At 41.0% G+C, this 13071-nt stretch overlaps 1 protein-coding gene across 1 annotated transcript; it reads right to left on the reverse strand.

Annotated features, from left to right (window-relative positions):
* Positions 1-592: 592 nt before the first annotated feature.
* srp14 (signal recognition particle 14) lies at positions 593-9418 on the reverse strand. Its single transcript, XM_063183464.1, has 5 exons — positions 9256-9418; positions 8427-8499; positions 8155-8267; positions 6373-6405; positions 593-2203 (listed from the first exon to the last, which is right to left on the reverse strand). Exons 1-5 carry the CDS (start codon positions 9277-9279, stop codon positions 2114-2116), a joined length of 333 nt encoding a protein of 110 aa, XP_063039534.1. The 5' UTR covers positions 9280-9418; the 3' UTR covers positions 593-2113.
* Positions 9419-13071: the final 3653 nt, after the last annotated feature.

Here is a 13071-nt window from a genome sequence, read left to right on the forward strand (position 1 = left end):
CTCCACTCTGGAACCATGATTTTGCGGGCTTGCATCCACATGTCTTCATCAATATCATTGTAATGTTTGCCTTTATTGTGACTGCGGATTGTAAACGGGTATGCCCATGAGTTTGCCCATGAGATGGGCACCTGGTATGGCAACCGATTTTAATATTTTGAATGAGTGTTCCCTCAGAAAACCAAGGCCAAAGCAAATTGTGTCAAATCCAGAGAATTGTGTGTTGTAATGTGCAGTGTTTTGGAAATGTGTGTTTTAGGACTGAAATGATTTTCACTGACATTGGTTCATGACTTTGGTAAATGGGTGAGATGTTTTCAGAATTGTGTTGTCAAGTACCAGAAATTGTGTCTTTACATTTGAAAACAACTGTTGCAAAAGTTTGTGCTGCAGCTGGATGGTGATAAATGCAAAACTACTTGGAAGGTGCCCAGACTTTTGCACACCACTTTTTACACTTCAGTTTATTAAAATACAAGTATATAACCCTACTGCAAGACATTTGGTCTGGAAAGCAGTCACAAGTCTGCATATATGTAGGAAAACAAATGTTGCTACTCTGCGATTGAGTCATGAAACAAGTATTTTACGATAAGACAAAATAAGGGTGTTCATATTCAGCGAATCAGAGGAGACACCAGGCATGGGGTTACAGATGAATACAGTGCATTTATTTATTGATTTAACCTATGAAAACCAAAATACAAACCAAGTTATCCCTCATCGGCCCTAAATTACGTAAGAATTATATAGCCTCTAATTTGTTTCTTTTAGATGATGACCCTACACGAAGGGTAAAACACATATGCAGACCTTCCCTCCCGTACAGCAGTTCATGGTCAGGCCTGCAGAGGAGTTGCACTGCTTGTTTAAACAAAACAAAAAATGGTCACAAAATGCACAGGCATTCAGCCCTGATCCAAGACAGAAACCATGCTTCATCCAATAACTACCAAATCATATTACTCTCCTTTTCGCTTTCCTTCAGTCGTTCAGCAACAGTCCAAACCCTTCTTTCCCAAAGAGCATGGATTTGGGAGCAAAGGGTAGAATTGGTGTAAGGCACATGTTTACACCACAGAAGGGAAAAGAACTCCTTATAAATAATGTTATGTGGATTATCTATATCTGAGCTTTTGACAGCAATTAAAAAAACAAAAGGACATAAAAACCCATAAGGACATTACAAAAAAAGAGACTCTGGATTTCTTTAAAATTATAAATAAGAAAAAGAAAAAAAAACATAAAAAGAAAGAGTGATGTATGCTGCTGGCTCCAAAAAGATAAGAAAAAATATTTTTAAAAAAATTAAAAAAAAACCATCCGTCTGACCACTCCAGATTGATGTGGCACCTTTCCTCCAGTAAGAATACAGATTCAAGAACATGGAACTGGAACTAGAACATTAGCAGGACTGACCACAGTCATGTCACAGTTCTGGCGTTCAAAATGCAGGCATGATTCGGTGAGCACCCAGGGCCACAGCTATCAATGATCTGGGCTGCGTTTCCCAAAAACTTTTAGTACTACTTAGGCTTGAAGTACTGCTTTGAGTATGAGTTGCCTTTTTGGCAATATATCGGAAATAGGTCTCACATAACTAAAAGTTCATATGTACGCTATTTTACCACGCACATGCACTCTGTGCAAGCAATTTATTTGCATGTGCGGAGAGAGAAAAGTACGTAGGCCTATAAAGTTATTGTATATATAAACCTTTAGTAATGTGATATATTGCAAAGGGAGCACCGCATACGAAAATGTTTTTGGGAAAGTGATTTGTTCTTTTGTAATCACATGGCAAGGAAAAAGTGGTACATGGCAAGATCCCTGGGAGATGACGGACAAGAAAACTAATGAAAAAAGGGCGATGAAAACGAGAAAAAAAAATGGCACTGGCAGGTTCACCAGTATGTATACCAAAGCCAGCAACTGCAGTCACATGCAGGAAATAGTCTGATTTTAGACGGAATATTGGCAATGTTCTATTACGCACGAGTCACGAGCACACATGTAACCTGAATATGCCGGAGCTCGTTTTAACCCGAATACTGCCGCTATTCAGTTTGAAACTGAATTACTCCCTACATGTAACACTACAGGCGGTGGGGATTCACTGCGTGGCTTTGGTCTTCTTTCCTTTACTCTTCTTATCTTTTTTCTTCAGCCCATCAATGTGCGCTCGTAGCAAGTTGGAGTACGCCTGCAATCACAAAGACAGTCAAAATGTAATTTAAGTAGTTTATTTACAAACATTGCATTTCTCATTTATTTATACATTATACACACAATAAATTATTAATATTAATAAGCATGCAGCGTTTCTGCACATAATGAGAATTAAATTGTGCAGTATTAGCAAGCACACTTCCAGGATTTAAGTTAGAAATGTGACAAAGTGGCTCCACATGATTGCAGTATTTAAAGTAATCTTGGTTCATAGTCAATTTATGCTAATTTACTCATCTAATATACTAAACTGTTTGAATAAAGGTTGTGCATTCTCGCCCAGTAAAATGTGGTCCGATGTAGGTACAAAGTAAGTCAGATGAAGTTGTCGGAAATGCTCCGAGTGTCTCGCCTCAGCTCGGGTGCATTTATCGCAAAGCAGTGACGCTACCACAGTGCCTGTCAAATGCAGTAATTAGCCTACATCCCTATCAAAAGTCCACAAATCTTTGTCAACACAATCATGTCCCCGAATTCACCACTTCAACCACAGTTATCAAATGCGACATTACAATCCATCATGCATTATTTTTTTTACTTACATTTTGTATAGGCCTAGGCCTAATGTTTGGATTAATATTGTATAGGCCGAACCTACCACGAATTTGGAAGCACAGTTGGTGGGTGAGTGGTTAAAATGTTGGAATATCATACACGATTGCTGCTTCCTTATTGGTGGCGTGAGCTCAGTCCACGGTGAATAAAGTAGCCTAGCCTATAATAACCAGAGATGGGACCAAGTCACTAATTTGCAAGTCGCAAGTAAGTCTCAAGTCCTTCCAATCAAGTCCGAGTCAAGTCACAAGTTACGACACATTTGACCAAGTCAAGTCCAAGTCCAAGTCGTGCCAAAGCCAAGTCAAGTCCAAGTCTTATTTTTTCCAAGTCCTTAACAAGTCACCTTGTATTCTATGTGCAATATTGACAATTACCTTTGGTCATAAATTCATTACCTCTCCACACTGCTTTGCATGTCCCCCTTCGCCAGTCATGTCCCTTACGAAAATCGACCATGTTATACCATGATTTCAGTTTTTTGACCATGGTTCGGCATTGGTTTTCGGTTTTACTAGGTTTAAGTATAAATTGAACCATGGTTTTACCACGGTTTATAAGTGCTTGGAGCAATGTGGGGTTAGGTGCCTTGCTCAAGGGCACTTCAGTCATGGATGGAGATGTAGGGAGAGGTAGGCCGAGGGGTGGGATTTGATCCTGCAACTCTGTGATCATCAGCCCAACTCCCTAACCATTACACCACAGCTGTAGACAAGCTTTCATGGTTTTTTTGGGTGACCATGCAACCCACAATTGATCATATTTTTTTAGCATGGTTTGTGACTATGGTTAAAGGTAAATCGTTTATTTTTTCTTTCTTTCATACATTTTTTTCACGCACAAAAGCAAAAATATATATATATTCATTGACTTGGAGCACTATTGCAAGTCATTGCAAGCTAAAACTGTCAAGTCGAGTCAAGTCTCAAGTCAATAGCGTACAAGTCGAGTCAAGTCACAAGTCATTCCTAATATTGGCAAGTCAAGTCTCAAGTCGAGTCATTTGTGATTCAAGTCACAAGTCAGTCCAAGTCACAAGTCACAAGTCCACATCTCTGATAATAACCACCACCAATCACATCTTTTTTTAAGAACGGCAAGTCATTCTCACGCTCATAGGCAACGCAACATTTTCAACAGGTCATGGCCACGCATATTGGACAGAATATGCTGCTTGAAATGATAACTGAAATTACGCTCGAGAATTAATAAAACATATCAGGATGTTTATGTCATTTTCCAGTCTGCACGTCTTTACGCGCAACGTAAGCTAAGGTGGAACTGCCATTATTGCCGTTGTACATAAAGACGCACAGGAAGGGATGGAAGGATGGATGAAGTAGTAGTCCTATGGAAGGAGCCGTCAATGTCTGTAAACATGGTACATTCAAAGTCCTTCAACGTCGGAAAAGACCTGTCAACACAATCATATCCCCAAAATCCACCCCATTAAATGCAGTAACCAAATGTCGGCCTACACATCACTATCGCCATCAATGACTGAAGAGCAATGGGCGGTGAATGGTAAGCGCGAAGGCATAAACACTGCTGCGTTTTCAGTGTATGTGACAAGATTTCGATTCCCTCAGTAAGATACATTATGCAAAGATGCCTATTCCTCTGTGCAACTGTTTATCCACCCTCTCTCTCTGTGCGTAAAGTGGCCGATCCATGCGTGCTGTTGTGTGCGCGTGTGGAACTGTGGCATCCGACTATTTGCCTCGCAGCCACACACGCAGTCACATTAAGGCCAAGTAACTAACTGCTTTTCACCTGCATTTTACAAAGACACAAAACGATGGCCCAATTTACACACAGAGAGAAATAAGGACACGATGCGCTGTGTTGTTTTCTGATCCCCCTGACTGCACTACATGACGGACACTTTGTGCGCCATGGGCCATGGCGCTATTTGGAGTGTGCTCACTGCTGAAACATTTGTTTTAACAGTAGCCTATTGGCCGGCTGCTTGTGACAGGCTTATATTACAATAGTAGAATTTAAATGAAAAGAAAAATATGAATACTATGAAATAAGAACTAATGCGAAGAAGTGTCCAGTTCTTGTCATCACACTTGCCTTTCCGAGTGCCTTTCCATTACGCACTATTCCAACAGGCTATGCAGTTGCATAATGTCCATTTTTGAACTTGTTGTAGTCTATGATGTAGTTTGGAGTTCTTGTAGATCAAGGCATAGCCTCCAATGCAAGGAAAACGAGAAGGATCACAACACACTGGTGACCTTTTTTTAATTAGTGAACAACGCATTTCGTAATGACCACTACATGTGGCCTATTTCCATGTAGCCTATGCTTATTGGAGTTTAATCAAAATATACTATTCATTCCGTCATGTGTGGAGATAGGTGAGTGGTTACATATTTTGCATTCATGCGAGATGCTGCTTTTGGTGTGGGTTCAAATCCCGATGGTAATCAAACAGGGTTCTTTTATTGGCGCCGCTTTGATTGATCGGAGCTCGTGAAGCACGATTGTGGAATATGGAATTTTCTACTATATCCATATTTGGACAATATTTTTTCTATATTTGAACACTGTGTTGGTGTGTTTTTTTCAGCCCTGTTCGTAACATGACTAGACATTTGGTGTAGTATGGGTCAGAGGCTTGTGCACTTAGTGGCAGTAATCGATCGATGTTGCTTGAACTGTGCCTGAACCAGCCCCAAAACCACGAGCAAGAGTGACGTGCTTCCCAAAACAAAGGTGAACTAGCTAACCATGCGATTCGTTCCAAATCCGACAGTGGTACTGACGAACAGCCCCTACTTCATTTTGCAGCAACACCTGAGTCGTTTGCTTCAGCACCGGACGAACGACTAACTACATTACTTGTAAACATTGGCACTTCGTAAGTCCAAACGAAGTGTTCCAGAAACAGTTTTGTCGCACCTGAGTCGTTAGTTGCTAAGTAAGTTAGCAACTAAGCTTTCGAGAAACTAGCCCCAGTTTAGGCAACTCGGGGCAAACAAACCAACAATTAAGTCAGTGCTGTAGAATGGGTTAGCACCAATCAAGCTAGCCTGTTTTTGTCGACCCTGGTTTAAAAAGTTAACCCTGGGTAGTTCAAAAGGAAAAAGTTTACCGCACACTTGTTTGACTTTATGCTCTTTTATTCTTAGAAGCTGTGCATGGATCTTTGAACTTTTGCAATAACCCTGGGTAGGTTGAACTCCGTTCGTAGTACAGGCCCCAGGATGTCAAAGTGAGCAAATATGTGCATTGTGTAGATAAATGTAGTAATAGGCCTATAGAGCAGAATTTAGGCCAATATGATAAGTTCATTACTGGATGCTGTTCTTTTTTTCTTTATTGTTTGGATGCACTGGGCGAATCACACCAAAAAAATAAAGAGAAAAAATAACCGTATCCACTGTGCAGTGTGTAATGAACTTTAAATATTGATGAAGTTTTCCTCCCTTACACCTACACCTGGACAACTGAAGGGTTGTGCTTGAGCACAAGAACTTCCATGCGCTTTGAGAATTTAGGTCAATTTCAACATGCAGTATATACAGACACAACTGTCAAAATGGAGGAAACCCAACTGGGAAAAAGTGGAGTACTCACCATCTGAAACTTGATAACCTCTTTGGTGCTGACCTGGGAAACAAGCCAGTGAGATAATTAGGCTACTTCACATATCAGCAGCCTTCTCACAACATTTCAAAAACAACATGAACTACACAGCAGCTCAGGATACAGTAGAGGACAAAAAAGTTCTATATTTCTCAGTTAAAACAGAGTTTTTGTTATTATTCTTAAAAGGGACACTGTGCAGGAACTGGTCAAAAAAGGTACTGCAACTATGCTTCCCATTGAAACCGGGTTGCCTATTGCCAAATTTTATCTTTTCATGAAAGTTTACTAAGAAATAAACTAATATTTTTTAGTATGGCCCAAGTACAGTCAGTTTTACAGCTAAAAATGGCTATTTCTGGAAATTCAAAATGGCGGACCATGGAGAAGATCCCCTTTTTCATGTATGAAAAGTGCAATTTTTCCCGTCATAATGAAAACTTAGAATTTGATGCTGGTGGTAAGTATTCATGAAAAAGGTAACATTAGTGAATGGGCAGCATGAATTCTGGGAATAAACAACTAAAAATCTCACACAGTGTCCCTTTAAAGTCACTCTCCGCAGTTTGGCCGAGTTTGCGTGGTGCCCGCGGCATGCCCGTCTCAAAATCTACATGGTCATTAAATAATGCTGTTAAACTTGTCTGGCGGCAAACGCCAGACTAAATCACAAGTGTGTCCAGCAGTTCGAAAAGAAAGCGCAAGGCAGCATGGGTACTCCCAGGCTACTGTTAAACTCCCTTTGCGGTGTGAATGTTTTCATCCCAGAGTACCAACAATGAATACAAATGATAATCTTGCCTTCTGTGGCACGTCGTAAAGTGAGTAGTTTTTTCACATGACGCTCGTTCGACTCCGTCAGCCAGAAGTCACACGTCGGGAATTCTGACAGTGGACCACGAAAGTGGTTGGGAGAGTCACCATTCACTTACTTTTGACTCATTTAAGCATCAGCCAACTTGGGACAATAATGAATTAACCTTTTAATTCAACCTTGTGTCCTTTTAACTGTGGTAACAGTGTTCAAGGTTTAAGGCCTCTCCTTTTCTCCATTAAGCAACAACATCTACATGCCCAAACAGGTCCAAAGTAACCTCTTCAGACCAAAGCACAGACTTAAAACTCATCTTTAGCTTTCAAATGTTCAAAGGAAATCCTCAGTCAGGCTCTGATACGCTGCTTTTAGTAAAGGAGTTTTACTATGATGATGGCCTCAAAGCCAAATGTGATGGTGAGCCCTCACAACTGAACTCCAAATGAGGTGGGTCTAGGTCGCTCTGCAAGGATACTGAAACACTACAGCCCTCAGTCCTATCGAGAATCTGTGGCATGTGGTGGATTCAGAATAGACACTCTGTGTTCTATTATGTTTGTCTACAAGTAGTTACCATCGCCGCCTGGGTGATTGATTACTCGTGCCTGTGTAACATTCTATAGATTGATGTTCTGTAAAGCCTGAGAGGACGTTAAGTTTGCTGTGCTGTCATTTCATTTATTATTTAAGTGTTTTAACTGTTTATTCAGTTGAATTAAATAGCCACCCTCCACTCAGGTCGTAAGTAGTAACTAAGAGAACATAACATGGCAGGTGCTGAAAATGAAGGTCCATGCTCAGAAGTCATGCAATTTGAACCAGCTAGGTATAGAGCAATTTGCAATGGAGGTATGGGCCGACATCCCTTGTGAACCTGTGCCAACCAAGTTAATAATTAATTTTCTTTCAAAACCTCACAGCAAACTGTAGCATGAAAGGCAGGCCATCAAGAGACTTACCACTGTGCTTATTTTCCTCTTGCCATCGGAGGCCCTCAGTAGGCATTTGTTGTCTGCTGGGTCAAATGTGTCCGTATGGCCTTTTCTCGGGACAGGTTTCGTTCTACCATCATCTGCCGTGTGTGTGTGTGTGTGTGTGTGTGTTTGGGGTGGGGGTGTAAAAAGTTAGATGCTCAGGTCAACATTGATTAACTGTAGAGATAAATACTCTCACAATAGCTCATCATTAATGATTTGAGGTCAGTGCAGAGATAATGACAATTCCAACTCACATTTCTTTAAAGTGATGACGACACTGCCGGTCGTTCTGCATTTCTGAAATAGTCGTGTCAGCTCTGTAAGAAACTGGGGGGCATTGGGGGGTCGGGGTGTTGGGATAAGACAGAAAGAAGACCAAGACATTATTACAAATGTCATGCAATATACAGAAGAGACAGAAGAGAAAATGACACGTCCTTCATTTCGGGGGTTTTGGGTTAAGACAGCAAGAAGACCAAGCAATTATTACATATGTCACGCAATATACAGAAGAGACAGAATAGAAAATTACACGTCCTACGTTTACATCACTGATATGGGTCTTTTAGTGTGAACGGTCATTTTGTGGCAGGGCATGTGTTCCAGCGATATGGAAACCTAACTGCAGTAGCCTAGCAGCTGACATCCATTTCAACAATATTGGCCCTACTAGTCCAATCAGATGACTTCTGCTAGTGAAATGCCACTGAAGTGGCATTACTTTAAACCAGTGCTTCAAGCATGTAGGTTTCCAGTTAGCTTGTTGACCAGCTACTGTTTACCATTTTCCACCCAGGTTGTCACCGCCCAACCCCCAACTGGGTGTTTTTTGCATCCAGTCGGTACTCCTAAAGACCAGTTACAGGCAACCATTAGAAATGCTATTCTTCTTTGGTTCTTCTTCTTCAAAAAGGAATATGACATGCCGTGCGTTAGCATTTCACTCGTCAATCGTTAGCTAGCATCGGCGTAGCTGTGATTCGCAGTTGGGTAGCAAGTGCCTAAAGAGTCGTGGGCTGTTTAACATGGTCTGTCAGGGGGGGACACAAATATAGCTAGTACGTAGCAGTGCTGTTGTCTTACCGCATCGTTTTCCAACAGCACCATATTCCTTCTGGTTTGCTTTGCCTCAAATCGAAGTTTGTTAGCAACACTCCTTGTACAAATAAGCGTTTGGTTTTTATCTACAACAGCTCTGGGTTAAGCACACGTAGCTTCTACTTCCGTAACTCCGCCTCTTCCTCTTAGTGGCGTGAAGCCAGCCGCACTAGTTCTTTTAAAATAAAAGTCAGGTGTTACCGCAACCCCACCAGTGCGTGCGTGCGTGCGTGCGTGCGTGTCTGTCTGTCTGGGTGCATCCCAATATGCGACCTTGCCTCCTCCACTTGCCTCCTCCACTTGCTTCTCGTCATGATGACATCACTGACAACAGCATTATATTTCAATATCTTGCAAAAGCTCAATTGTAAAGTCTTTTTCTCATTTGCAATTGGGATGGTGAATGAAAAACAGTCCCTCAAAAGTTGTTGTGGCTAGGCTGACAGCTGGGAAACTTTATCGTTTTCTCCACGGAGGAGGGGCCAGGAGGCGTGACGAGGAGACAAGCACAAGTGGAGGAGGCAAGGACACATATTGGGATGCACCCTCTGTCTGTGTGTTTGACCTGGTGTGACACCAGGGTGGTTTCCCACACTGCAGCAGAGGTGGTCATTGATGAAAATTGGACTGGACTAAACAAACAAGGCTGGGCAGCTCACAAGTTCAGTTCTTCAGAATTTATTATGTGCTTTGCCAGTGGAAATTAACTTTTGGAATGATGAGAGCCTGCCGGAATATCCTGCCTGATGGGAAGCAACTTTATCTGACTGGAGGGGATATGACATGCCTTCACTTACAGCCTGTGTTTTCTTTGTCAGCCTTATTTCCACACCCATTACTGTGATGCTGAGTGGTGGCTTATCAGTGTCAATGACCACGTAAAGTCTCTGGTGTAACTTCTTTTAAAGGGACACTGTGTGAGATTTTTAGTTGTTTATTTCCAGAATTCATGCTGCCCATTCACTAATGTTGCCTTTTTCATGAATACTTACCACCAGCATCAAATTCTAAGTATTCATTATGAGTGGAAAAATTGCACTTTTCATACATGAAAATGGGGATCTTCTCCATGGTCCGCCATTTTGAATTTCCAAAAATAGCCATTTTTAGCTGCAAAAGTGACTGTACTTGGACCATACTAGAAAATATTTGTTTTTTCAGTTTCAATTAGCAGCATAGTTGCAGTACCTCTTTTGACCATTTCCTGCACAGTGTCCCTTTAACAATGAAAGCACAATGCAAGCAGATTTTATGAAGGTGTTTCTCTCCGTTTCAATTTCATGGTTTGTTATGGTCCTTTGTCTTTGAAGCGTAGTGTACTGTCTGTTTTCTTCTCGGAGCAGGCGTCACTCTTAATTATTTAAACCTCTGAGGGTCCTGGCCCAAATTTTAAATTCAATGTTTCAAGAAGGAGGCCGCACCTCGCATAGTAGTGTTTTTCATTCCACAGACACTTTACACACGTAGTGTAGCCTACTGTCTGCAAACTCTGATGGGCACTTGTCAATCATGCTGACCCAATCAGAATGAATGAATGAATGAATGAATGAGTTAATTAATTAATGGTTTATTATCCCTCTGCAAAGCAGGTGTAATTTGTTTTCAGTACAGCATGACAGTAGGCCTACAGGTTCCAACATAGGCCTACTAGGTTATAATATTAGCACTAAAACCTATAGGCCTACAGTACACGCTCAGTAAATGCCATTGACTGTTTTAGTAATAACAACAGGGCATTCGTTTTTTTGTTTTTTTTTAGGTAGGCCCACCTGATTTTCAGACATTTTATAATTTCTGGCACCACCTAGTCTTCCTTCTTCTTCTCATCTCAGCCAATAATTTCTCAGCTCATCTCGTTAATGATTGCTACATATTCAAAGGTGTCAAAAGTAAAAGTAAATTCATGGTGTAAGTACAACACTAGCACATGGGTCATTCTACGATTCGTGTGTGCTTTTAGGTCCATTGACTTTATTTGCCAATTCCACTAACTATTAACTGCATCCAATGATGTTTTGGACATTAGCACACATTTATCTGTCATAGACTACAAACAGTCAAGACATAACATTATTTCCCTCAGCAAGAATGAATATTTAATACTGGTTTTGGGCATTTTCATGCCGTCCTGTTTTCCAAATGTCAGATTCAGTCTTCATATTAGCATGTAAAGAAACTTGTTTTGCCCAAGACGATTGCAAATGTTGATTCACACAGTAATCATCACAATATGACAAAACTGTCAGAAAGACCATTGTGCTTTCCATTATGAAATTTGCCATTTTGAGTGTGTCCACGAAAACTGTGTTAACCGTGTCACGGTCTGAAACCCCCTCCATAAATCAGTAAGGGTTTCGTCTTATGGTGCATTCCCCAGAGGTAGGAGCTTCCTAGTAGGCAACAAGGAGGCAGCTACCTCCCACTTGAAAGCGTTCCAACCAGCAAGTCAAACAAACTACAAACATGGAGGGACAAAAACTACATATCCACTTCTCAAAGATGTCAGCAATGTAAACAACATCATGCGTTATTTTCATTTAGCCGCATTTCATCTTTGAAAGACGAAATGTCAATATAACTACACCTACTGTAAGAAAAGTTAACAGGCTGTTTTGCAACCGTTAACCTGTCTGAATCAACTTTATTTGTCCATAGAATGGTGATGTGCAACATAAACTATTCCTAACACTGTGCGCTGCCATTGCTGTGATGACATCACGATAGTCAATGGGGCGAAGTCGGTTTGCTTCGCTTTTGCCCCAGCTGGCGACTTGAACATCCCGCTTCAACAGGCGTTCCAATGCATTTCAGCAAGTAGGAGGTCAGAAACATCCCATCTCCCAGCCCTGGGGAATGCACCATTAGGCCATATGAATATCATCACGTGATGTCATATCCTCTTTGGCAGGATATGGGAATACTTTTTGGTAAGTTTTGAGCTCCATTCTTCCATAGAGCTTGAAAGTGACGTCACTTCCCCCATTTTCATGGGACCTCAACGGCGTTTTTAGCCGAAAATCGTAGCATGTAATCCAATGTCGGTATTAAAATGATATTTTGATCCCCTTCAAGTTGTGCAACGAGCTCCATATATGTTGTTGTCATATTTTTGTTTAATTTTTTAACTTTTTAAAAAGCTGTGTTTCTTCACATTTTTCATGCAGACGGCCTCGGAACAAAACATTGATACCTCTGCATGGATAATCTTTATCTAGCCTCTTAAACAGCATATTTGTAGCCCAGCGCATACAATGACTGAGATCAGAAAATATGTACTCACTACCATGTTGTTAGATGGTCAGCTTAGGTCCTGTGAAATGCGGAACTAAGGGGCGGGACTTTCAAGCTCTATAATTTAATCCATTCTTTGTCATGTTCCCATAGCGGGAAAACTGCCTGTCAACTGTGTTATCAACATATTCATAAGAATCTGAATTAGAAATAACATGTAGAAAAACACAGATATAGTATACAAATACATTAATTGATTAAGGTGTTGTGGTGGCACTTCTGAGGTCCTCAGTTAGCACAACACCATGAAAATGGCTGAAATGTCAAGCTGTGTTACCGTCAATGGTGTTACGCATCAGCTGTGACAGTTGAGGAGGACTATATCTCCATATTGATAGATAAACAAACAAAATAATTAGTGTTCTAGGGAGATGGGTTTGTCTGCTCTGTTTTTTCTCCTAAAAAAGTGCCGACTTGTTCCCCTGCACTGTTGACCGTAACACAGTTGAGTAACACAGTTGACTGTTTTGAAAGTGTTTTTGTGCTATTGATCCCTTATGTGTTGGAAAA

This window comes from Engraulis encrasicolus, chromosome 19 (assembly GCF_034702125.1).
Source record: "Engraulis encrasicolus isolate BLACKSEA-1 chromosome 19, IST_EnEncr_1.0, whole genome shotgun sequence".
NCBI classification, from domain to species: Eukaryota; Metazoa; Chordata; class Actinopteri; order Clupeiformes; family Engraulidae; genus Engraulis; species Engraulis encrasicolus.